Raw genomic sequence first — 24487 nt, forward strand, 5'->3', positions numbered from 1 at the left:
GGGGGGGCGAATACATACACACACGGGACGGGACGTCAGCGCGGCCGGAAGCTCCCCCGGGCGCCCCGGTTTGGATCCGCCCTCCGGCCCAGGCCGCGGCGGTGCGGGTCTGGGAGCAGGTCAGTGAGGGGCGAGAGGGGTGGGGGGGGCACCGCCGTTTGGGGGGGTGCATGGCCGTGTGAGGGGGAACACGTCCGTTTGGGGGGTGGGGGCACGGTCGTGTGAGGCGGGGACACGGCTGGGAGGGGGACGGCTGTGTAAGGGGGGGGCACGGTTGTGTGTGTGGGAGTACGGCCGTGTAAGGCTGGGGGGGGCATACTTGTGGAGGGTGTGCACGGCTGCGGGGGGGTGTACGTGGCTGCAGGGGTTGCATACGTGTGGGGGGGCGGTTGCAGTCCTTGGGGGGGTGCTTTCCTTGGGGGGGGGGTTGCATCCTGCAGGGGGTGTGTGCACGGCTGTGGGGGGGTTGCAGGGCTCCCGGGGGTGCAGCGCGGAGCTTCACCCTGTCTCTCTCCCTGCAGCTCTGGCCGCCCGGGGGGGGCAGCCCCTGCTGGAGGCGCACCCCCAGAGTAGGGGGAGATGAGGCGCCTGCCCTGGAGGAGATCGGTGAGGGGCTGCACTGCAGCCCACAGCTCCAGGCCCCGGAGATGCACCTCCAGCTCCTCTGCCAGCTGCCCGCTGCCGGAGAACCCGGCCCAGGAGCCGGCCAAGGGCCAGCGGCGCATGAACCCCCTCAACATCCAGATGCTGTCCAAGACCCTCCATGAGCAGATCTTCCGGGGGGCCCAGGTACACTATTCGGCGGCTGAGATCCAGAGAAGTGTAGAGCACCTGCAACGCCATGACCTGTGGGGCAAGGAGACCTCCACGCTCCCCGACGTGGACCTGCAGCTGCCCCGCATGTACGGGGACAACATCGACGAGCATTTTCGCATCCTGGCACAGAAGCAGAGCTTGCCCTACCTGGAGGCGGCCAACGAGCTGCTGCAGTGCGAGCTGCCCCCCGTCCCTGCTCAGTGGGCATGGCAGCTCGGCTGGACCCGCTACGGCCCTGACGGGCAAGCAGAAGCTGTCGATTTCCCTGAGGAGCGGGCGGTGGTGTTGGACGTGGAGGTGTGCGTGGCTGATGGCCACTGCCCGACGCTGGCTGTGGCGGTCTCGCCACACGCCTGGTGAGATGTGGTGCTGGCAGTGATGCTTAGGGTCGTGGTGGTGGGGGGAGACAGCTTCGGGAAGGATGGGGATGCTCCCAAACAGAGCCTCTTCCTGTAAACCACCACTGGCTTGCAGGGAAAACAGCAAAGCCGTGAAGCCTGGCTCTGGGATGTGGGATGTCTGTCCTGGTTAGCAAGCACAGTGCACCCTGGCAGTCACCTCCCTCCCTCCCAGGGTGGGATCCTGCTCAGAACCCCATGTCACAGCAGGTGCTTTTGGTCCTGGGAGCCCCTACTTTATTTTTTATGGCTGTGGGGTGCTGTATGTCATCTGCAGGTACTCGTGGTGCAGCAAGCGGCTGCTGGAGCAGCGTTACTCCTGGTCCAGCCACCTCACCCTGGCTGACCTCATTCCCCTGGAGAGCCCGGCAGGCGCCAGCTGTGCTGGAAAGCAGGACTGGCCTGAGAGAGTGGTGGTGGGGCACAATGTGGCCTTCGACCGGGCATTCATCAAGGAGCAGTACCTTATCCAGGTAATCTGCAGTGCTGTTGCTTTGTGATAGTCATTTGTGCTGGCTTTTCAGGGTTATTGTGGCACGTGCTTGCAGGCTCTCATCCTGCTGGGGGACTTCAGCCACCCCGATGTAGTTGCCAAGGCACTCTCCGTGATATTTGAAAAGTCATGGCAGTCAGGTGAAGTCCCTGGGAACTGGAAAAAGGGAAACATTGCACCCATTTTTAAAAAGGGTCAAAAGAAAGATTCTGGGAACTACAGACCTGTCAGCCTCACCTCTGTGCCTGGAAAGATCATGGAACAGATCCTCCTAGAAGCTCTGCTAAGGCACTTTTTCCCCCAATGTGTCCCAGGGCTCCCGGGTGCGTTTCTTGGACACCATGAGCATGCACATGGCCATCTCGGGGCTGACGGGCTTCCAGCGCAGCCTCTGGATGGCTGCCAAGCATGGCAAAAGGCAAGGACTGCAGCAGGTCAAGGAGCACATGAAGAAAACGCGCAGCAAAACGGAGGGGCCAGCTGTGAGTAAGGGAGCTGTGGCCTGGGTGGCAGGGGACTGTTTGATCCTGTGATGGGACTGTTTGTTCTGGTACCGGGACCGTCTGCTCTGTACCAGCAGAGTAGGAGCTGTTGGAGCGTCTCTGCTGGGTGAATCTTTCCCAGCGCCTTCCAGATGACCTGGCCTTGGTTTAAAATGGAGCAGGGGCATCCTTTACCCCTCCTGATCCCAGCTGCAGCCTGTCCTCATCCTGCACCATCTGACCCCTCTTCTCGTTCGCAGGTCACTTCGTGGGACTGGGTGCACGTCAGCAGCATCAACAACCTGGCGGACGTGCATGCACTGTATGTTGGGGGGGAGCCACTGGAGAAGGAAGCACGGGAGCTCTTTGTGAAGGGAACCATGGCCGACATCAGGAGTCACTTCCAGGTGCGAGCGGCTGTCCCAACATCCTGATGGGCAGCGGGAGCTGGAGGTGGGAGAGGGGCGGGAGCAGCTGCTGGGATAGTTTCCATTTTGCTGCCCTGTCTTGTGAAGGATTTGGGTGTGCGTGGGGCTGTGGTGTCCCCCATCCTCCTGCAGCCCCGGTGCCTTGCCCTGTGCTGGCAGAAGGGTGGCTGCTTTGCCTGCTCTCACCTGCCTCTGCCCCCAGGACCTGATGTCGTATTGTGCCCGTGATGTCCAGGCCACCCACGAGGTGTTTCAGGAGCAGCTGCCACTCTTCATGGAGAGGTGAGAGCCACCAAGCTCTGCCTGGCATTGGCTGTGGTCTTGGCTGGCAGCGGGGAGAATTGTGGTTCCTCTGGGGACGGGATGCGGCTACTCTTGTCCTTGGGGTGGCAGTGGGAGGTTGGGGAGCCCTGAAATCCATTTCAGGGGGAACCTCAGACCCCCCCCTTTTGCAGGTCAGAAGGAATAATTGGCAGCACAGTGTGACTGGAGGAGGAGGTGAGCAGACAATGAGGCAGATGACAGTGATGCAGCTTTGGGGTTAGTTCATGGGGCTGTTTTTAGGGGAGCAATTTATGTGCAAGGCAGGCAGAAGATGCAGGGATCCGTACAGGTTTAGAGGAAGAGCATCAAGAGGTGTGTGGGGCTGGGAAACTAGGTGAAGACACGTTTGTGTCTGTTGTAGTCTGGCACTTCCAGGGCAAATGCTCCAGCAGTTACCTAATTCCTCGCTGCTTCGGGTTCTAGGTGTCCCCACCCTGTGACGTTTGCAGGGATGCTGGAGATGGGGGTGTCCTACCTGCCTGTCAACGGGAACTGGAAAAGGTACCTGGATGATGCTCAGGGCATCTACGAGGAGCTGCAGAAGGAGATGAAGAAGTCCCTGATGAACCTGGCCAACGAGGCCTGCCAGCTGCTGCACGAGGAAAGGTACCTGCGGGCTTGGGGAGCAGGTCCTGCCTCTTTCAGGGTGGAGGCCAGATCTTGAGTGGTCCCTGGGAGGCTATGGACGGGTGCTGGAGAAGGGAACAAAGCTGCAGTGTGACAGCGGTGTGTCGGCAGGTACAGGGATGACCCCTGGCTCTGGGATCTTGAGTGGGACACGCAGGAGTTTAAGCAGAAGAAGAATCCAGGAAAGAAGAAGAAGAAGAAGGGTCAGGACGAGAACAACAAAGATTCTGCGGCAGTGGCAGGCACAGATGGGTCCGTGGAGGTGTGTCAGGAAGGTGAGCACAGGTGGTCCCTGGGGACAAGGGATGCTCAAGAGATGCCTTCTCTTGGGCACCCAGACAAAGGGATTTGGCTTGTTGGCACTGGTAGGGTGAAGCATTGCTGCCCTGTGTCTCTTGCTGGGGTGTGTGGTGGGGGAGGCTGTCTCAAGGTCCCCGTCCCCAGCAGGGTGGCATGGAGGGCTCTTTGTCAGCCAGTCCTCCTTGCCCCACCAGACCCCGGCCCCCCTGGGGAGGATGAGGAGCTGAAAGCCCCCGCAAGCCAGGTTTGCCTGGAGCGTCTGAAGGAGACAGTCGTGCTGCAACCCAAGAGACTCCAGCACTTGCCGGGCCACCCGGGGTGAGTTGGGGACCCTGGGTGTCCCCAGGGGTTGCCCTGCGCTCTCTGACCCATCCCTGCTGCTCCCCAGCTGGTACCGCAAGCTGTGCCCGCGCCTGGAGGAGGCGGGATGGGTGCCGGGACCCAGCCTCATCAGCCTGCAGATGAGGGTGACCCCGAAGCTGATGCGCCTGGCCTGGGACGGCTTCCCCCTCCATTACTCGGAGAAGCATGGCTGGGGCTACCTGGTGCCGGGGCGGCAGGACAATGTGCTGGAAGGCCCCTTGGAGTTGGAGGGTCCTCCCTGCCCGCACAGGTGAGGGGGATGTAGTGAGGTTCTGAGCCAGGGGCTGCCCCATGGAGGGGTTCGGGAGCTTCCCAGGACCCTGCCCAGGTGCTGCCCCTGAGCCTCGGTCCTTGTTGTGGATGCGTGAACCCTGCCCTCTCCCCTGCCAGGGTGATCGAGTACCTGTACAGGCAGCACTGCCTGGAGAAAGGCAAGGAGCAGCCCCCGGGGCCGGACGCCGCCATGGAGGATGAGCTGCTGGTGATGGATGGCAGCACGATGTGGCAGAAGGTGAAGGAAGGGATGGAGGGTCGTCGGTGGGAAGGAGGTGTGGGGCTGGGCTTATTCCCATGCGCCTGTGAAAACCAGCCCTGTGCTTGGCTGTGGGGACTGAAAGTGAGAAATTTTCTTTAATAAACATTAAATCACCGTAGAAGTGGTGTTTTATCCGGTTTCCCCTGTGGTCCCTCTGTCTCGCAGGTGGAGGAGCTGAGCCAGCTGGACGTGGATGTGGAGGAGAAAATGGGCAGAGCAGACCAGAGCCTGGCACAGGTAGAGGAGGTTTACAGTGCTATGGGGTGGCAGATTGGTCCTTCTTCCCTCGATTTCCCCTTCCTCCTGTGCCAGGGGGGTTCCTGACATCACTTTGCATTGCTGGTTGCAGGAGGAGTTGGATGTGCTGTGTGAGCCAGTGGAGGCGAGGAACCAGCCTTCGTACCACCATGGCAATGGTCCCTACAACGATGTCAACATCACTGGGTGCTGGTTCTTCAAGCTGCCTCACAAGGCAAGTTGGGTGTTCCTGGGGTTCTTCCTGGGGGCTTCCCAGCCACCCTGCATCCCAGTTCCCGTGGTCCTGCTGGACAACCATGTCATCTTGTCTGTCACCCCAGTGCTGCCAGGACTCCTGGGACCCCTGTGATCTTGTCCCATGGGGTATGGGGGTGGAAAGGCATCTCTAGCTGGGGCAGGAGAATGCACAGCGCTTTATTGATGTTGAGTGGTGGTGTGCTGAGCCCTGGCACCTCTTTTGCTGCTAAAGGATGGGAACAATAACAACGTGGGAAGCCCTTTTGCCAAGGATTTCCTGCCCCAGATGGAGGACGGCACCCTGCGGGCTGCTGTGGGCCGCACCCATGGGACCAGAGCCCTCGAAATTAACAAAATGATCTCATTTTGGAGGAACGCTCACAAGCGGATCAGGTAAGCAGCTGCCTTCAGCTGAATCGTGATGTTTCTGCGGGTGGAGGCAGTGTGGTGGCCGAGGGAGGTTGTGTGGATGCAGGGGGGCTCAGCATCTTGCCTGCCGTGTGTCTTTCCAGTTCCCAGATGGTGGTGTGGCTGAAGAAAGGGGAGCTGCCTCGTGTGGTGACCAGGTACGGTGAGGAATGGCCCCAGCTGGGGCCACGATCCCTTCCACGCTGCGCCGGGAGGGCTCTTGCAGCATGATACTCACCTTCACTTCTGTCCCAGGCACCCTGACTATAATGAGGAGGATGATTATGGAGCCATCCTGCCACAGGTGGTGACTGCGGGCACCATCACACGCCGGGCGGTGGAGCCCACGTGGCTGACAGCCAGCAATGCCCGGGTATGGCCGCGCTTGGGTCCTTGTGGGGGTGTTTTGGGGAACCCTCTGTGCGTTTCGGACTCCTATTTCCAACCCAGGTGGGAGCAGCCTGGGTTAAAAATAGGAGTTGGGGCTGGATGCTGGGATTTGAGGTGGCAGGGCTGGTGCTGCGGCCCTTCTCTTGCTGATGTGCTTTGACTCTGGGAGAGGGGAAAGAGCCAGCAGAGGCTCCTGAGCTTCAAAACTTGGTGAAAAGAGAAGAAAACAGCGAAGCACCGTTTTCTGTCCTTCCCCAAGCTCCCCTTCTTCTGTGCTGGAGGAACGTGGGGCAAGTGACCAAGTGATTGATGCCCCACGCGTGTGTTAAACCCGGTTTTTACTTCCAGAGCAGAGTTTAGGGCATGGGGCAGCGCCAGGAGAGCCAGCACGCCACGGCTGCAGGAGGAAGGCTGCTCCTGTGCTGCTGAGGAGGAGAGGGAGGTACAGGGCTTGTACTGAGCTGGGCATTGTGTCCCGCAGGCCGACCGTGTGGGCAGCGAGCTGAAAGCCATGGTCCAGGTGCCACCTGGCTACTCGCTGGTGGGCGCGGATGTGGATTCCCAGGAGCTCTGGATAGCTGCTGTCCTCGGCGAGGCTCACTTCGCTGGCATGCACGGTGAGCTGGGGCTGCACCGTGGGGAATGGGTTTGCTGGGTTAGCGGGATGATCCCCTGAGTCCGGTTCTGTGTGGTGTCCAACCCCTGCTCCCTTCCCGGCAGGCTGCACGGCCTTTGGCTGGATGACTCTGCAGGGGAAGAAGAGCAACGCCACAGACCTGCACAGCAAGACGGCCGCCACGGTGGGCATCAGCCGGGAGCACGCCAAAGTCTTCAACTACGGGCGCATCTACGGGGCCGGGCAGCCCTTTGCTGAGCGGCTGCTGATGCAGTTCAACCATCGGCTGACACAGCAGCAGGCGCGTGAGAAGGCTCAGCAGATGTATGCTGTCACCAAGGGCGTCCGGAGGTGGGTGCCGTCTGGGGAGGTGGAGGGTGAGTGGGGACGGGGATGGTGGCCATGTCCCATGGGACCTGGGAGGTGATTCTCCCCCTCTACTCTGCTCTCGTGAGACCCCACCTGGAGTACTGTATCCAGCTCTGGAGTCCTCAGCACAAGAATGACATGGACCTGTTGGAACGGGTCCAGCGGAGGGCCACAAAGATCATCAGAGGGCTGGAGCACCTCTGCTATGAGGACAGGCTGAGAGAGTTGGGGTTGTTCAGCCTGGAGAAGAGAAGGCTCCAGGGAGACCTTATAGCAGCCTTCCAGTACCTAAAGGGGGACACAGGAAGGATGCGGAGGGACTCTTTACCAGGGAGTGTAGTGATAGGACAAGGGTCAACGGTGTCAAAACTAAAAGAGGATAGATTTAGATTGGATATTAGGAAGAAATTCTTTACTGTGAGGGTGGTGAGACACTGGAACAGGTTGCCCAGGGAGGTTGTACCCAGGGAAGTTGTGGCTGCCCCATCCCTGGAGGTGTTCAAGGCCAGGCTGGATGGGGCTTTGAGCAGCCTGGTCTAGTGGGAGGTGTCCCTGCCCAGGGCAGGGGGGTTGGAACTGGATGATCTTCAAGGTCCCTTCCAACCCGAACCATCCTATGATTCTATGACCTGGGTGTGGGTCACTGTCCCCTCCAGGTTTCATCTTTCCAAGGACGGGGAGTGGCTGGTGAGGGAGCTGAACCTGGCTGTGGACAGGGCGGAGGACGGATCGGTATCGGCCCAGGATGTCCAACGGCTCCAGAGAGAAGCCATTAAAAGGTGAGATGCTCCGACCTTGCATGGCTCTGGTGGCACTGGGGTGTGAGGAGGAGGGAGCTGGAGCCCTGCGGGCGGAGAAGGGAGACGGGGTTGGATGGTCCTGATCCTCCCTCCCTGCTCTCCCAGGGCTGAGTCTGTTTGATTTGGGGGCTGCCAGTCTCTCCCAGTGAGCAATTAGCAGCAGGAGGCTGCAGGGGCTCATCTGGCCGCCCCAAAGCATTTGAGGCTCTCAAACAGGGCTTATAGCCCCGTCCCTTGCTTCCAGCAAACCTCCCCTCTGCCCCACCAGGTCCCGGAGGAAGAAGAAGTGGGATGTGGTGCAGCACCGAGTGTGGGCTGGAGGCACTGAGTCCGAAATGTTCAACAAGCTGGAGAGCATCGCCTTATCCCCGTCCCCGCAGACCCCGGTGCTGGGCTGTCACATCAGCAGGGCCCTGGAGCCCGCTGTGGCCAAGGGGGAGGTAAGGATGGTGCTCTGTGCTGCTGAGCTCTCAACTTTGCTTGTCTTCTCCAAAATGGCAATCTTAAGTTCAGCCCTTCTTAGATAGCGGAGGCCCAGTAGGCTCTTGAAGCCATGAAAAAAAACCCCTTCCCCTATTCTTTATCTGCATGCTGTCGAGAAAACCCAAAACCCCTGAATTTAACAGACTTCTCCCAGGAGTTCTCTCCTGTATTGGTACCAGGCCCTGGACCCCGATGTCCTTGAACATTTGTCTGTTTCCTTCCACCAGTTTCTGACCAGCAGAGTGAACTGGGTGGTGCAGAGCTCAGCTGTCGACTACTTGCACCTCATGCTGGTCGCCATGAAGTGGCTCTTTGAGGAGTTCGACATAAACGGGCGCTTCTGCATCAGCATCCACGATGAGGTGCGCTACCTGGTCCAGCAGCAGGATCGCTACCGGGCAGCCCTGGCCCTGCAGATCACCAACCTCCTCACAAGGTGAGGTGGGACGGCTGTGGTGCCTCCTGGGGACAAGCACCAGCGCCTCTGGGGTGGGACAGGGCAAGCTCAGGGGACTGGGGTAACAGCAGAGGGGTTAGCTTTGCCCACACCGAGCTGGTGCAGAGGAGTTTTCTGCTCAAGGGAAGTGGGCAGCACTGGAGGTTGCAGTTCCTTCACGTGTGATTCGGGTGGCTATAAATGGAGCTCGGCTTTGATTTCCAGGGATGACGTGCTGGCAAAAGGGGGATATCTTCGGCTTTTGGCTCCTGCCAGTCATTCCGCTCCTCTGGGATGCGAGTGCATCGTGTCCTATTCCCTTCAGGTCTGCGGCCGTCACATGGCAGCAGCCCTTGAGCCCCTGGGAGCCTGAAACTGTCCCCATCCCTCCTCTCCCCCTGTGGTGTATGAAGGCACGGACTCCAGCTGTGATAAGCATGAAATCATTTATTGCTTCTCAGGCCTCAGCTTTTATACCCGAGCTCTAAAACTTTCCATGCACCTGCTAGGCGAGTAAACACATATTTCGGATCACTAACCCAGTCACCTTGTTCAGTTCCCACCAAGATAAGCCCGCGAAGCTGTTTTCTTGTTCCGTGTTTATATTGAACCAGTTCCTCTTCGTTCCATCAGTATTGATATCTGCGTTCCTGTTTCTGTGTGCTCTGCTCACTGTCCTTGGCCGTACGCAGGCCTCTGCCCGTAGCTCTGCCACATCCCCCTGCCTTCAGGGGACAGCGAGGGGCACGGCCCGTTTTCTGTGCTGTGAGCACCGGCGCTGTTGCCCCTTCTGCAGTGAGGGGTGTTCCCGGAGCCTCCCTGCCCCATGCAAAGTAAAGCTCAGCCTGGAAAGCTCTTGACCTCAACGGCCTCCCTTCAGTGTGGCTCCGGCACAGCCAGCTTTGCCAGATCCCCTTCCTGGCACCGTGGGGTATTTGGTTATACAGGAGCCAGCCAAAGCCAAGCTGTTTTCTCAGATACAGCAGACAGCCTTCCTGTGCCGGTGCGGTGGGCGCAGCGGGGGCAGGCGCCCTGACGTTCGTACCTTTGTGCTGGCTCCTGCGTGCACAGGGATTCCTGCTGGGAAAATTCAGCATGGGCTCTGCCTGGGAGGATTAGCCAGCAGCGAAGGGCCGGGTCCTCCCTTTCTTCAAAGAGGCTCAACGTGCTGTTCTCTGTTCCTCCCATGTACAACTTCAGCAACACTTGACCCTCCGTCCACCCAGCACTTACAAAGCACCTTGTCCTCCAGCCCCAGAGTGACATGGGTGCAGAGTAACCCATTAGCGACGTCTGGCTGGTCAAAGCCAGGTGTGACAAGGCTAAGGGCAATGTCTAGCACTGTCCCACCTGGTCTCTTGTTCTTCCAGGTGCATGTTTGCCTACAAACTGGGCCTGCAGGATCTGCCACAGTCGGTGGCATTCTTCAGTGCAGTGGATGTTGACCAGTGCTTAAGGAAAGAGGTGACCATGAACTGCGTGACGCCATCAAACCCAACTGGCATGGAAAAGAAATACGGTATCCCTCAAGGTGAGTGGTGTCCATGCAAACTCACCGCCCTGTAATCCCCTCTGCACAAGCCCCCTGGCTTAGGCAGAGCACTTGGCCTAAGCAGCCCTTCCCTGTGGGGCCCTCCCTTTGTGGACCCCCTTGCTTCCCCACCCATCAGCTGCTCTGCAGGGCAGCCATGGCCCTGGGGCCAGCCCCTCTCTGCTCCTCTTTCCTTTCGCAATTCACAAGTAATTTGTGCTGCTGCTTCAAAATATTTCCGATAGCAATGAGTCAGGCTCGGCTCTGTTACTGCATGCCCTCAGAGAGGAGCCCTCCTGTGCACTTTTAACACAGCCCAAGATGGAATTGCTCCTTCTCTGAAATGAGAAGAAACAACCTCGTATATTTTGCCCTTCTAGTCTTCGGTGCTTTCTCTCCTTCCCCACTCCCCCTTAGTTCAGTGCATCTCTGTTCAGAGACCTTGGCATTGCTGTCTTCTTCCCCAACAATCCCAAGGTCTACACTCGTCCCTATCTGCACTCCATATAATCCTGTAACTGCTGCCAACAAACATTTTTAACTCTTGGCTGGGAGCTGCATTAAACAGCTCCTCCTCGCTGTGCGGCAGCGTTTTCTCAGATAAGAAAAACCCGCCCTCAGATTTGTTCTCTCAGTCACTGAACACATCAGACACTCCACCCTTAGGTGACCTTTATTAGGCATCTTACAGGCAAAGGGTGCTTTTAGAAACAAGATTTGTGTTCTGCGGGCAAAAAAGGACACTTCTGGTCGCACCAAGAACAAGGCAAATTAAACAAGTGCATCGTGTCAGGGTCAACAAACAGGTAACAGCACAGCCAGCCTCACGTGAGGGAGCTATCACCTCTCTGCTGCTCAGGCAGCAGCACGCTTCAGCTCCGAGGCAGAACAACTCATGTTCACACCACCACCCAAAACAGAAGTTTGAATAAATTTAGGGCTTTTTGTGTTACACGCTCTGAATTAAAAGCAAATCACGACTGTCACTGTTATGTTACACAGTCTCTGAGCGTACTGCAGAATGAAGGGAACTGATTGTCCCATTGTCTTCCAGGAGAAGCACTGGATATATATCAGCTAATTGAAATAACCAAAGGTTCGCTGGAGAAGAAGTGATGATGCTAGAGTGCCAGAATGACAGTTGTCCAGAGAGCGTGCCAGAGCCTGGCTGTCCTTTCAGAAGGAGATCTTTTGGCGGGGACTGAGCCCGGTCACTCTGTTTCCTTTTTGCTGTAAGAAGGGATGTTCCTGGGGAAGATGATTTTGATAGCAGCACATTCAAATAGCAGAGGAGCTTCCGAGCACAGCAGCCAGCTGTAAAACCTGAGACAGTGGCCTGAGTTGCTGCTTAAACACCCATGAGCACAAAGGAAGAAGTCTGAAGTATTTGGCAAGAGAAACAACAAACCATTATCTCCCTACACGCAGTTCTCCAAGACCAAGGTGAGCCTGCCACAGAAGAGGCACCATGGGAAAAGGCAGCAGCAGCAACCCCAGCTTTATTTTTTTCGCCGTCTTTTCTTTTTGGGTTCCTGGTTCTCATCTGTCTGATCTGCGGTGCTGCTCTGGAGGGGGAAGAAGAGAGCAGCAGCACAGAGTATGATTGGTTTTGTAGGATTAGTCTAAGGAATGTTTACCTAAAGCAAGAAAGCAGACGTGCAGAACAGGATTTAGCTCTTTTTCCTCCCTAACAAAATGATGTGAACATGGGACTCCTCTCACCCACTGAGACTTTCCCCGTGGCCCCCCTGCCCCAGTTTGTGTTGGAACTCAGACCACAGGTTATGAATGGCACAGGACAGGGACTGTTTGTGCTGGGTTTTGGTTGTTGAAACACTCAGGAAAATACAGACAGAAGCACCAATAAAAACCTGGACAATCAGCAAAGTAGATTGTTTATCTCTCTATCCAGCACAGGTTGTGCTACCTTCCCCAGCACTGTGTAGTAGAAGAGACGGGTGTGAGGAGAATGATGCCTTGTAGAGTTTGCCCCGCCAGCTGTTTAGCTACAGAAGTTAACCTAGATGCAAAGCCACTTTGTATCGTGCTGCAAAGGTCTGATCCTGGCCAGCCAGTAGGTCCTCAAAGGTGATGCTGGTAGACCCCTCTGCTTGCTGAGGCAAACAATGAGGCTGTAAGAGCAGCCTTAGTTCCCTAAGACCAGAGATACAGACATGAAGGTCACTCAAGGGAGAGGGCTAGAGCGTAGGGGACATTAGCCAGATGAACTGTTTATCAGTGTAGTATTAGAGTGAGAGCCAACCCAGGGAAGTCAAACTGTCCTGATTTCACATATACCTGAACAGGTCACAACTACAGCTGGCCTCAAGAGAGGGAAAAACCATCAGTAACAGCAGATAAATGAGTTCTGACCTGGTCGTTGTCTGGCTCGTTTTCAGCATCCTCTGTGTTATGCTCCTGCAAGGCGCTGTCTAGCATGGATGCGTTGATGCGGAAGTCCCGGGAGGTGCTTAGCTTCATATATTGCATCAAGTTCACCTGCAGCAACCAAGGTGAAACCAGGGGGAGAGGACATTATGCCATTAGCATCTTGGTTTTGTTTCCTACCCTGCTTAGCCCTTTGCACAGCACTGGGACGGAGCCCATCACAGTAATAATGCAGGATTGAAGCAAAAAGTCCATGCAATCCAGTGGCGCATTTATGTTTTCATAAGAGACAAATGATTACCAGTTATTCTCACTCTGGTGTAGTATTTCATCGTGGTACACTTCCCTCCTGCTTATGAAACAGACTGGGGGGAGTGGGATGAGGAAAGCTGGCATTAGGTGTGTAAGTATCTGCTCCACCAGAAACCCCAGAGAATGCTGGGTCACGGGCAGTACTGCCACTGCCACCTGCTGGTACCAGCGTGACAGAAATTCAGTAGTGTTGGGCCAGGAGCTCACGTAAAGGCTGGAAGAGGTATAAGGTCCTTACGCCTCCCAATTGGAACAGCAGTGGAGATTTGAAAAGGTGGAACTGCAGTAGCCCTCTACTACATCACAATACCACTGTTCCACTCAATTCGGGTCACAGAAGGGCTCCGCTTTGCATTACCTTTGATTTCTTGGAGAGATGGATAAGGAACTTCTCATATTGCTCTATTGCAAATATCAGATTTGGGATTGGCTTTGTCTCCCGAAGCACCTTCGCCTGAAATGGAAAAGGAGAGCGGAAGGTCAGATTTGGAAGTGAACGGCCTGAAGATACCCTGGTGCTGACATCATTAACAGGCACGCCTGCTATGGCGCTAGTGTGGCACCGATATTTGTATCAGCAGCTTAGACTCCCCCAAAAGACAACAATGCTGTAGCGTGACTCCAGTTTAGAAAAGTGTCTTGCTCCATGTCAGTCCTGCCCCAGCAAACCTTGCCAGTTTGTTACTGGTTTGAAATTGACTCCCAGGATGGTTCTGCAGTGAGGCTGTCCCATGTATTGTCTTGTACTCGGCCTGCAGTCCACAGCCCTGATATGCCTGACAGCCATCAGAGCAGATCTTCCCCTGCCCCAGCTCTGCAAAGGCATCGCAAGCGCGTGCCTGCCAGGCAATGAGCACATCCCTGTTTCAGCACATCTTTGCCCTGTTTATTTACCACCACTGGTGTTTCTTCCCCACGGTGACAGAGTGGTAAAAGGACACGCAGCATTTCAGTTCATTTCCGTATGCTCAGGGAACAGCCAGGAAGATCATGCTTGTGGCTTTTAAAACCTTAACATCAGAGGAATGTCTGGGACAGCTGACGAGACAGAGGAAATGCTGGCCGGGAGCACAAACAAAGGGCATAAAAGACCAGGAACCTGCCAGCCTGCTCACTTGCTCCCAACCAAAGCAGTCATTGTCAACTGCCTTCCTTTAGTGGAATACACTACTTTGTCTTTAATGTACTGATAACATTAAGAAGCACTTAAACAGAGTGCAGTATTAGTTCCAACAGATTAGCCCATTTCTGTAATTTCATAGCTTGCCCCAAATGATAACTAGTTTTTTACTTAAAGGCCCAAATGTCAGTTTGTGACTGGTGAAGCCACCAGGTAACACGGACCTTGCGGTACGATCCCAAATTCAAATGCAGGCCCTCTCCCTTGTTCTAGTAGAGAGTGAGTCGATCTTACCATGACTGTGGAGACTGCAGCAGCTTCATCCTCTTTCTTCTTCTTTTTCTTCTCTTCTGCAAAGCTTAAGCTCTCACTGTGGATGTTCTGAAGGAGGATGACAAGAGATGAGGCAGTAGAGGACAATTAGAGAAGAAAGGCCAGGCAAGTAAAGCCAGAGAAGTCTACTCTGGCCAACTAACAGCATTACCAGCTAGAAAACAGAAAGGTAGTAATACAAGGATGGAATGGGGGGGTAATCTCAAAAAAATAAGGAAACAAAAACTAATTTCATAATTTATACATTCAGAAATATGTATGTGTGCGAAGTCCCCAGGAGGGGTAGCTCTGCACACCACTACACCTTCCCTAACGTGCCACGTCTGTTCTGCAATTCCTCACTCAAGCACCCAGTTCCTCTCCAAACAGCTAAATCCCATCTTTGGCACTGCAGTCTTTGGCACCCACGTTACTTCACACTGTGATGACTGCAGTGGTGTTGACCTTTATTTGCCATTGTGGCTAACAGCAGTATTAATCTCATCCAAAAAAAAAAAAAAAAAAAGACATGAACAGAGAGGGGAAAATAAAAGCCAAGAAGCATCTCCCCAAACACTCTCCCTTCCCCGCTCAAGCAGAAATCAGCATGCTTGGTCCCAATAGTGCTGAAATGTCTTATAATATTATTAGACATAGTAAAGCTTGAAATTTAAGAAACTCAAATCGTGTCAAGAAGATTAATAATCCCCCAAAGGTGCCCATGTATTGTAGCGGATACACCACTCAGCATCAGAAAGACCAACTGTGATTTTGCCACAGTTAATTTAGGCCTTACCTGTACATAAGTAATGAATGAGTAACACTGTGGGGTCAAATGGGAACCCGAGAGCTTCACCTGCAAAGCAAAGCACCAGAGAGGACGGTGTTACTCCCAGCTCAAGGCAATGAGCCATTTCCTTCTCCCGCAATTCGCTCACACTCACCAGCTTTTCTAGCCTTGCTGGAATCGTATTTGAGGTGCTGCGGCAAGCTTGGATATACTGCAAGGAAAACATAAGAGAGTTTCTTCTAGATACGCTGTTTCCAGGCAGGGCTCAAGGCAGTTTGTCCAACGGCACAGTGGGGAGGGCAGGATTTGCAAGAACTGTCCTCCCCAGTGGCTTGCTATATCCCAAATATCATGTCTGCATTCCAGAGCTGTGAGAGAGCTAAGGGAATTCACCACCTTGTCTCAAACTAGCTCCTCTGGCCTGTTTTCATGTCCCAGTTCCCTCAGGTCCGATGCTTCAAGCCCTAGATGGGAATGCGTAGCGAAAGCAGGATTACTGAGAACTGAGCGAACATCACTGGTGTCATCTACTGTGGCACACAACTGCGTACAGAGGAACCTACAAGATACACTGGAAAGAAACGCTCCAGGCCACGCGCAGCCAAATTCAGCTGGAGGGAAGCTTTCCTTTATCTCCACTGGTACAACTATCACTGCTCCAGAAAGGTCACGAAATTGAGGGCATGAAAGCCAACAGAATAAGGACTTAACTCCTGCAAGAGATCAACAGCCCAGTTCTGAGCGTAGCTGCTGCCAGGGGTCACTGTGAGCTTGCTGCAGCAGATGGGGAAAAAGTTTTTAGATCCCAGCCAGCCCACTGCCAGCAAAGCAGCACTCACATGTTTGACGAGGGAGGTGAGAATTGCGTATGTCTTGCTGAGGCTTCTCAGCAGCGTGTCCACACAGCTCCCTGCAGGGAGTGCTGTCTGTACCAGCTCATGATAAACTGTCAGCAGAGTTCCCAGCTGCAGAATTACACCTTTCTCCAGAGCCTGGGTTTGGTTTGATGCCTGAGAAGAGTCTTCTAGAAGAAAGAGATGAATACCTGGTAAATGAGTGTCTAATGAATGCAATTATGCAGGTGGGAAGTTCAAAAGACCCCCTTTGCATCTGGTGCACAAAGCACCGGTCTGGCACAGGGAAAACAATCGCCGGAGGGATTTTGTGACAGCACTTTCTATCTTACATTGTTCATGTCGAACCAGCTCAAGGGAGAGTTTAACCTGCCCTCAGATGATGCTACCTCAAAACCCCCAAATATCTTTTTGCTCTCTATCTTCATCAGGTTTTGACAAAGGTGTAACAGTAAGAAATGGATCACTTTTATTACCTGATGTGTCTGATCCCAGACTAGTGAGTTTCTTGATAAGCCAATCCACCTCTTCGAGGACCTTATCTGCCTGACCCAGAACCAGCAACTAAGACAGAAACACCAATAACAAAACAGGTTCTTGGAGGAGTTTGGCACAACAGGAATCTACAAGCCACTTGTAGCAGAGTAGCCGGGGACACTACAGGTCGTTCCATACACACTATTTTGACTCACACAGACAGTAGGGGCTGCAGTCTTGGCATTCACTATGGCGAAATGGGACCGACTCTCCACTTCAATGTCCTGGGCAGAGGAGAGAAAACAAATTCTGGTGAGTAAAACGTAATTTGTGCCAGAGATGCACTCAATTCTGCTCTGACAGCACTAAGTGATGAAGAGTTAGGCTGCTTCTGCATCATACCTGATCTATGTCTCCCAGGCAAGCGTGGATGTCTTGTGCGAGTTCCCGCAGCAGGCTGACAGGACTCTTGTACAGAACATGGAGACTGAAGAGCAGAGACAGCAAACCCTTGCAGCAAGCGATATCCTCTGTGGGGAAAGGAAAAGAAAACAACACATTACCAGGTGCAGAGCTCCCCTAGCTATTTAGGGATATCAGACATCCAGTGAGGGAAAGTCTCAGATTCAGTACGGATTTAACAGCGTGCCTTCCCAGAAACAATACACAGTAGGTGAAAAACCTGTCAAAATACTGCAGATACAAAAGCAGAGTTTACAACATTGGGCATCACATATAATACTGCAAGGAGAAGTATGGCACACTGGAGCCCTCAGCCCATTGAAAAATGATGACCAGAAGCACTGAGGAAACGCAATACAGACTCTGGTGAGAGTAATATCTTTCCAGAGTATAAATCCAGATTTGAGCAACAGATGTGCTAAATAACAAGGGAGAAAACTCAAGTAAGTGGCTTCTCTTTCTTCAGCAGTGCTAATATTTATAGAGATGGAGTTTCTTCCCTAATACTTGTGCTAATAACCACAGTGTCACGGCAATCTGCCACAGAATGAGACCTGACTATACCTGTAACAAAGAAGTAAAAACAGGACAGACAACAGCAGAGCATCTGAAGGTCTGATATCAGACCTGACACATCACACCTAAACATGCTCCCCAAAGCTGACTTACCAAGAGCATTTTCTTTGCAAATTTTGACTGTCCAAGTCAGGAACTGAAGGAACTGCATAAGGGGAGAAACGATGTTACATCTTTGAAACAGAATTCACAGCACAAAAACTAATAATCAGAAAAAAACCCCAAACCCCAACCCCCCAAATAACCAGCAAAGGGAGACCAGCAGAGTCCCCTTCTGGCAGAAAGGCACCCAGCCATGCTCTGCCAAGTTCCACAAAGGACACTGAACCTACCAACAAGTGAAATGCTGAGATCCAGGAGACGGGGAATGGGTATACATTCCCTTGGACAGAGTAACAGCTCCATTTAATTTAAGGTAAATAATAACTCCAGACTTCTGGCACATTTTTATTGCAGTCCCTAGCTTGTAAAATTGGGGCACTTTAGAAAATGTCTCCTTGCACAGAAGGAATTAGACACTCAGCCACTTTGGAATAGTCACAAGTCTGCTGGCCTTTTTTCGCTCTATTCCCATGCGGAAGCCATACCACAACTAGGCTCTGTTAGGAGTCCCTGCTCAGGCAAACAAGTCATTCAAACTCCAGGTGCCCAAAGGCAGGATCAGAATGTTCAGGAGCAGGGTGGGAAGACAAGTTGTTTTTAATTGCCCTTGCAGGCGTGAGACAGGAGAATGCTGGCAATGTAACAAAACTGCCACTTTGACATGGTATGCTCCACAGAAGGCAGAACACGCACACATGGCCGAGCGCTCAGATGTCAACCCAATCTGATAAATCTTCTTGCCACACCTATACCTATGCCACCCATCCCTGCCACCCCATGAAGGTTGTGAAGTACCTGCTGAGAGGCTGGATCCAGGAGTTTGGACAAAGTGGAGAGAACTATGATGAGTGACTGCGTTTCCTTGGAGTTGAAGTCATCTTCAGCATTGCTGAACTGGTTCACCAGGGACCTCTGATCATGGGAACGAAAGAGAGAGTCCCTGAGCGTGCATGGTTGTCGCTGGGCCATTTTAAGAAGCTAATAACTAGAAGCTGCAGCAGATAAAGGAATCAGCAACAAGGAGAGTGACAAAGAATATGAAAAGAGGACTCTTCTAAAAAGCGAGTGCTGTTTTTTGTTATGAGTGCTTACATAGAGGCCTGCATATGATTCAGTGCGACTTCTACAACACTCAGGGAAGTTTATGCTGCACTGAAGGACCCTATTGCTCTGTAAATACATGTGCACTTCAATCTAGCTCTGCAGAGCACCCTGAAGAAGCTCTCCGTAGGGATCAGAAGCTTTTCTGAACTGCCAGTGAATCAGTGTCACCATTGCTATCACATACTCGATCCTGTGGTCAAGCAACAGAGAGCTAGCGGCGTTTTCTGCCAGAATTACCAGTGCTTTGGAACACTTGCAGCACACAGTGGTACTTACCTGAAACTGTCGGATCTGGAAGGCAGCTTTCTCTGTGACATTAATATCCGTTTCTTCTGCGTCACCATCAGTAATATCTGGCAGAGACAGAGAGGTGCAGAAAAAAAGCTAAATGCCAAGAGCAGCATACAGGATTTATTTCCAAAAGTGGGAAAGACTGCAACTGCTCACAGCTAGGGGAGGAATACAGACTGCAAAACTGTGGTGAGCACAAAAATGTGTTAAAGGCAAACTTCAAATAGACGAATGCTATACCAGACCCCAGCTATCCTCTGCTGACAGACTGAGAGCTCTATAAAAGCAGGTAAAGATATCTCTGGCATGAAAATCAATGCTGCTAATCTCACCTTGTTACTGAGAGACAAGGACCAGACCCCTCACTCTACTTACAGATAAAGAGCACTGGGTCCATAACTGCCCGCACTGGAACACAAAGGCTGGAAACCAGAGCAGAACTGTACCGTGTGCCTACCCAGGGCTTGTAGAAACTGGGGGATCCTGGCAGCATACAGCTGCTGCACCATGTTGAAGATCCGCAGCAAACCTTCCAAGCACAGAAGTGAAATGCTTTTGCCCTTCTTCTTCCCCGACTCTTCAACAACAGTGGGAATTGAAGTGTACCTCCAAAGCAGAACCCTAAGGGACGGGAGACGAGTTAACATCACATGCTCCAGTAAAGCTGGCTGCGCAGTGCAAGAACGAGAACAGGGCTAATCACAGATTCTGCTCTTAGGATCGTATTTTTAATATAACTAAATTGGAAGGTCTTTTTCCTATAGGGAAGCGGGGGGAGAAGAGATCCATTTTTAAGAAGATTTTGTTTCGCTGTCAGCAAAATAGCTATTGCATTCTTCCTGCACGGCTAAATAATTTAATTCTTTCCGGGTGCCAAGAGACCTTCCAATCCCATTTCAAGTCCATCTTTATACGCTCATTTTTTCCACCTGGCTTTCCTTCTACTACCAAAACACTGACCACTGGTGTCAAATCTGTCAGTGACAAAAAGACCTTTTCTCTTGGCAGTTTGAATTGGTGAAATGTCAGGTATCTCTACAGGGCTCTGTATAAATAAAATCAGAATGGTAAAGGCAGGCGAAGCAAAGGGAAAAGCTTTAAAGAAAGCAAAATTGTTTGGCCCAAAGGAGACTTTTCTATTTGTAGGCAAACATCTTTTTCCTGCTCCCCTAAGCCCACTTCTTCCCTTTTTTGTTCCCTCTACTTTCTTCTCATTAGTTCTGTCTCCTGCACAGATGATCTGATTCTATTTCAATGTCCAATCACGCAAAACATGTAGCTCACATGTAGTCCTAATGACTGCAGCAAAAATAGCCTCCATTATTTGGGGCGAGACACAAAACAGGCATTATTCATGGCAGGGGTAATTTGCATTTTGTGCTCTCTGCTGACTGGGATCTGAAAAGACCCCATGCGGATATGACCTAGATCCCAAAAGACATTTAGATGCTTAACATTCTTGGATTTCCAAAGGATTAGATGCATGAATGTCTTCAAGCATCTCGCAAAAGTCCTAAACAAATGTTTTCTAAAGCCTGTGTCCCTCTTACATCTGTTTTATACTGTATCAAGAAGTGAATTTTAACTTTCTTGCATCCCAGAAGCCTCAAGAATCCAGCCTGTAACCATCCTACCTCCTCTGTGACAATGAGTGATGAGCCAAAAGTCAGAAAGAGGCTGAAAATGAGAGTTTGATGGCGTTTGGTTCTTCCAGGCCAAGTACTGTTATTAGAGTTGTATCACTCACTCTGGCACAGAAACTGTAGTGCCTCCACTTGATTTCTCAGGAGCAAAGAAAGGCAATGATCTCAACCCAGTAATAATAACTGTTTGAAACAGTTATAGACTGCATTATTCTTTCAGAAACCTACCTAAGAATCAAAAATTCCCAAAATGCATTGCTGCTTTTTAGGGCTGATGTCTTCACATGTCACAGTGACTCACCGTGTGATTTTGCAGAGGTTCTGAAACATTTTCTCAGGATTTTGTCCATCTGGCCCATCAGTTTGCCCTGTCTCCTCCAGCTGCTGCACCTTCTGCAGAGCTACACTGACAGCATAGCGCAGGAACTCTGTGCTGGAGCGCAGAACCGCCAGGCTCTCCTCATGGCTTTGGGCATTGTCCCTGAAGGATCAAGAGCACTGTCACAGAACTGAGGATTGCACTGAAAAAGCACAGGGATGGCCCACAAGATTCAAATTCTACATATGCATTTACAAATAAAATCACTAGCTGAATTCAGGATGGAAAAGACCCTTTGTTTTGGTAGCTTGTAGTGAACGCTTGGATAGAGTTCCACCAGCCTTTCCAAATACACTAACAGGCACGGTTTGAATTGATGTCTGGCTCTGTTCCATACAGAACTGGAGCTTAAACACTGGAGTTTGTTGTCTGAGACAGCCCAGGACTGGAGGAGCAGAGACCCTCCGAGGTCTTACAAGTCATAAGCAAGGTCTGCGAAAGCTGGTTTGTCAGTACCAGGAGTTGCACAGCTATGGTTCCTGCCTGGACTATGATTCCCTCCAGACAAGAAGTGCTATTACCATGCATGCTTTGTACAGAAATGAAAATGCCTGTACTGTGTGTGCAGTGCGCAAGACAGCCAGCATGCAGACACCACAAAACCAGCTTGTGAACAGGCCTTAAAACTACTCCAGGTGTGACAGCTTCTCACCTGAACAGAGCTGTGAGCAGAGTAGATACAAAACCCATGGAGAGGAAGCTCCGTGTAGTTTTGTTCCCCAAGGTAGATTTGTTCTTTCCAGCTTTCTCCTTCAGGATTTCAGAGAGTTTGTTGTAACATGTAAACAAGCCTAGGACATCCTCAAACTTGTTCTTACTGCAATAAAGTAGTAGAAAGCATTAATGGAGAAAATCCAGTCTTATAGTTTGGAATATAATTGGAAACTTCAGTTGCCAAATGAAACTTTCTAAATTGTAAAACCATGACATAGGACATCTCTCTGCCTCCCTAACAGTGTATACCTCATCCATTCCTCCTTGACCTGCTCTTCTACAAGACGTCACATCCCATCTCACACAACACACAACGTTCAAAAGGAAGACACTCCCCAAGGTTCTGTGAATGTCTGTGCCACAAGGCACTCACACTCGGAAAACACCATTCTGATGCTATGTTGGCACTATTATCCTGTGCTTGCAATGAGGCTGTACTCTGAAGAGCTAGGCACAGTATAACACAGCTAGCGCTGGAGGGTAAGATTTGATGTTTTACCTGAAATTCCCTATGTTGAAATTGTACTCAATCAGGACCTCACAAATTCCCATCACCTGAATGGCATAGATGTTATTCTTTACACCAACACCAGAAGACAGAGAAAAATCTGCTGATTTATCCTAAGAGGTAGAGGAAACAAGTGAAAAATCTCTTCAAAACCTGGTGAGAACTCAGTGCCTTCTTCCACTGAGTCAAACTGAAAATCTGGTTTACCAGTTCAAAGTCTTCCAACTCGCTCTTGATCATTCGTCGTGTGACAGATTCTAGCATCTCTTCAAAGCTTTGCTCAAATCCCACATCCTCCTCCTCCTCATCATCTTCAGCTCCTTGGCATAGATGCACAGTGCTCTTATACCAGGCGAGACAGTGTTGGATGCAGCAGAGCAGATGGGCCTGAAGAAAGCAGCCACACAGTCACACTCAGCCTTCTTGCTGGAGGTCACCGGTAGAAGTGGACACAGGCCAGATGCAAAGAGCCGTAGCTGCCTTCGAGGTTCACGTGAGTCTCAAGAACATGCGTCCTTCCCAGAATGAGGGGATCTGTAATCCCACACACAGCTACCCAGTTCTAGCTTCAGACAACGTTGTCTGCCTGAGCTCGTCTATATGGGATGTAAAGACTTAACTCCCACTGCTCCCTCAACCCAGCTCCCTCAGCTGCTGAAGGAGATGGAAAGGGAATTTCCAAAAGGGCTCTCACTCTAGCTGAAGTGTCTGCTTCCTTCCTGGGTATGCTACTGCAGCGCAGCATGGAAGCTTCCTTAAGGGAAAGCAAAGTGATTAATTTGAGTTTGCTCCTTCAGAAATCCAATGAATCGTTGAGGTCTCATCTCCAACAATATCAAAGGAGCAAAACCAAAGGGAAGATTTCTCCCCTTGCTACACAAACACTGAACAACTATTTTATGTGGAATTAAATCGGAGAAAAAAAAACCCCAGAGTGAGCTCAATAGAGGATAACAGAACTACGCTATAACTGGAGCATTTTTCACACAGGTTCCCCAAACTACTTCGCTACCGGAGGTCTAATAGATAGCCTGAGGCAGGGGTGAGATGCCCAGCTCTATTGTCATTAAAAGGATTGCTCCAGGCTAGAAGAGGCTGAAGAAATACAAGGTATTCAGCTCATGTAGCAGCACAACTAAAATGCTATGGAACAGACGAGCCTGCAGCTATGGCCAGCCAGTATAGCTCTTACCAGTGGTTCTTGCAGAAAGATTTGATCTCCTTGAGCCATAATACATCCCTCAAGTTTCAGTGGAGGTAGGAGGTCGGGCTGGGGCAAGTAATACTGCTTTATCTGTCACAGAAACCCAGAAATAAAATAACCAGTTACTTGGTAACTGAGCCTCTTAAGTCGTTTGAAAACAGAATGCAATAATCTTTGTACTCCATTCTACAGAGTGAAAACTGGCACTATAATAATGGGATTGTACATGTACGTGAGCCACGTCATCTGTTCTATTGGTAATTAAAATCCCCTCTTGAGTTGCTTATGTACCTCTCAGCCAGGACACGTCACTGCCCTAGAACAAGTTTATCTGACCACTTGCTGTTGTGTTGCCTCAACACGCAACATCACTTGCACTTCACCTGCAGTGCTACCCAACCTTTAAACAGCTAGGAAAAATAACTGCTTCTGCTGCCCGTCACTCGTACTGAACGCTTGGCCTTGTTATGGAATCCAGCTTCCTGGCCCAAGGTGCAGACAGTTATGAAGGTTACACTTAGCACTAAACCAAACCCATGACAGACCATGCTTGCACCAGTTCCTGGCTGTTCGGCACAACACAGGAAGGAAATATGTTCCAAGTACTGATACAGGATCAGAACTGAATAGGGAAAGTTATATATGTATATATATAATGATGCTATAAAATTTTATACATTTACACTAAGTTCCCATTAAGTGCCCTCTGCTACCCACGTTCCTTTCTCAGACCCTATACTGTCATGGGAAAGCTGGAATTAGTCAGCATGAACTCTACGGATGATTAAAGGGAAGAAAATTACTTGTCTCAAAGAAAGCACAGCCTGTCCAATGGATTGAGGAAATGTGATTGTCTTGTTGCCATGAGCAACACTGTTGGGGGATGAGTTAATCCTCCCAGATCCTACATGGGCTTGGGTATTCTCCCGATGGGAGGACAGCAATAATAATTACTGT

At 51.7% G+C, this 24487-nt stretch overlaps 2 protein-coding genes across 4 annotated transcripts in view; one reads left to right on the top strand and one right to left on the bottom strand.

Moving 5' to 3' along the window:
• Positions 1 to 12592, top strand: POLG (DNA polymerase gamma, catalytic subunit). Its single transcript, XM_063346049.1, has 23 exons — positions 1 to 119; positions 522 to 1172; positions 1492 to 1687; positions 2022 to 2189; positions 2450 to 2596; positions 2820 to 2899; positions 3365 to 3547; positions 3680 to 3843; positions 4063 to 4186; positions 4257 to 4481; positions 4622 to 4742; positions 4932 to 5003; positions 5116 to 5238; positions 5494 to 5654; positions 5774 to 5827; positions 5925 to 6042; positions 6541 to 6676; positions 6780 to 7026; positions 7701 to 7823; positions 8113 to 8284; positions 8555 to 8763; positions 10134 to 10294; positions 11349 to 12592. Exons 2-23 carry the CDS (start codon positions 580 to 582, stop codon positions 11408 to 11410), a joined length of 3639 nt encoding a protein of 1212 aa, XP_063202119.1. The 5' UTR covers positions 1 to 119; positions 522 to 579; the 3' UTR covers positions 11411 to 12592.
• The window catches only part of FANCI (FA complementation group I), a 24553-nt gene continuing 11788 nt past the window's right edge, over positions 11723 to 24487 (bottom strand). Inside the window, exons 19-37 of one of the 3 annotated variants that reach the window (XM_063346048.1) lie at positions 23519 to 23620; positions 22534 to 22713; positions 22318 to 22439; positions 21757 to 21921; positions 21027 to 21206; positions 19540 to 19703; positions 19068 to 19144; positions 18483 to 18599; positions 17679 to 17730; positions 16950 to 17077; positions 16763 to 16831; positions 16547 to 16634; positions 16056 to 16237; positions 15371 to 15427; positions 15223 to 15282; positions 14409 to 14495; positions 13353 to 13448; positions 12668 to 12793; positions 11723 to 11859 (exon numbers count right to left, since the gene is read on the bottom strand). In XM_063346048.1, the coding sequence (XP_063202118.1) occupies positions 11794 to 11859; positions 12668 to 12793; positions 13353 to 13448; positions 14409 to 14495; positions 15223 to 15282; positions 15371 to 15427; positions 16056 to 16237; positions 16547 to 16634; positions 16763 to 16831; positions 16950 to 17077; positions 17679 to 17730; positions 18483 to 18599; positions 19068 to 19144; positions 19540 to 19703; positions 21027 to 21206; positions 21757 to 21921; positions 22318 to 22439; positions 22534 to 22713; positions 23519 to 23620 (2118 nt within the window). In that variant the 3' untranslated portion in view covers positions 11723 to 11793. Of the gene's footprint in view, positions 11860 to 12667; positions 12794 to 13352; positions 13449 to 14408; positions 14496 to 15222; positions 15283 to 15370; positions 15428 to 16055; positions 16241 to 16546; positions 16635 to 16762; positions 16832 to 16949; positions 17078 to 17678; positions 17731 to 18482; positions 18600 to 19067; positions 19145 to 19539; positions 19704 to 21026; positions 21207 to 21756; positions 21922 to 22317; positions 22440 to 22533; positions 22714 to 23518; positions 23621 to 24487 lie in introns of those variants that run through there. The other 2 variants (XM_063346047.1, XR_010072454.1) reach the window with 2 other exon arrangements.

Source organism: Chroicocephalus ridibundus, chromosome 9 (assembly GCF_963924245.1).
Source record: "Chroicocephalus ridibundus chromosome 9, bChrRid1.1, whole genome shotgun sequence".
NCBI lineage: Eukaryota > Metazoa > Chordata > Aves > Charadriiformes > Laridae > Chroicocephalus > Chroicocephalus ridibundus.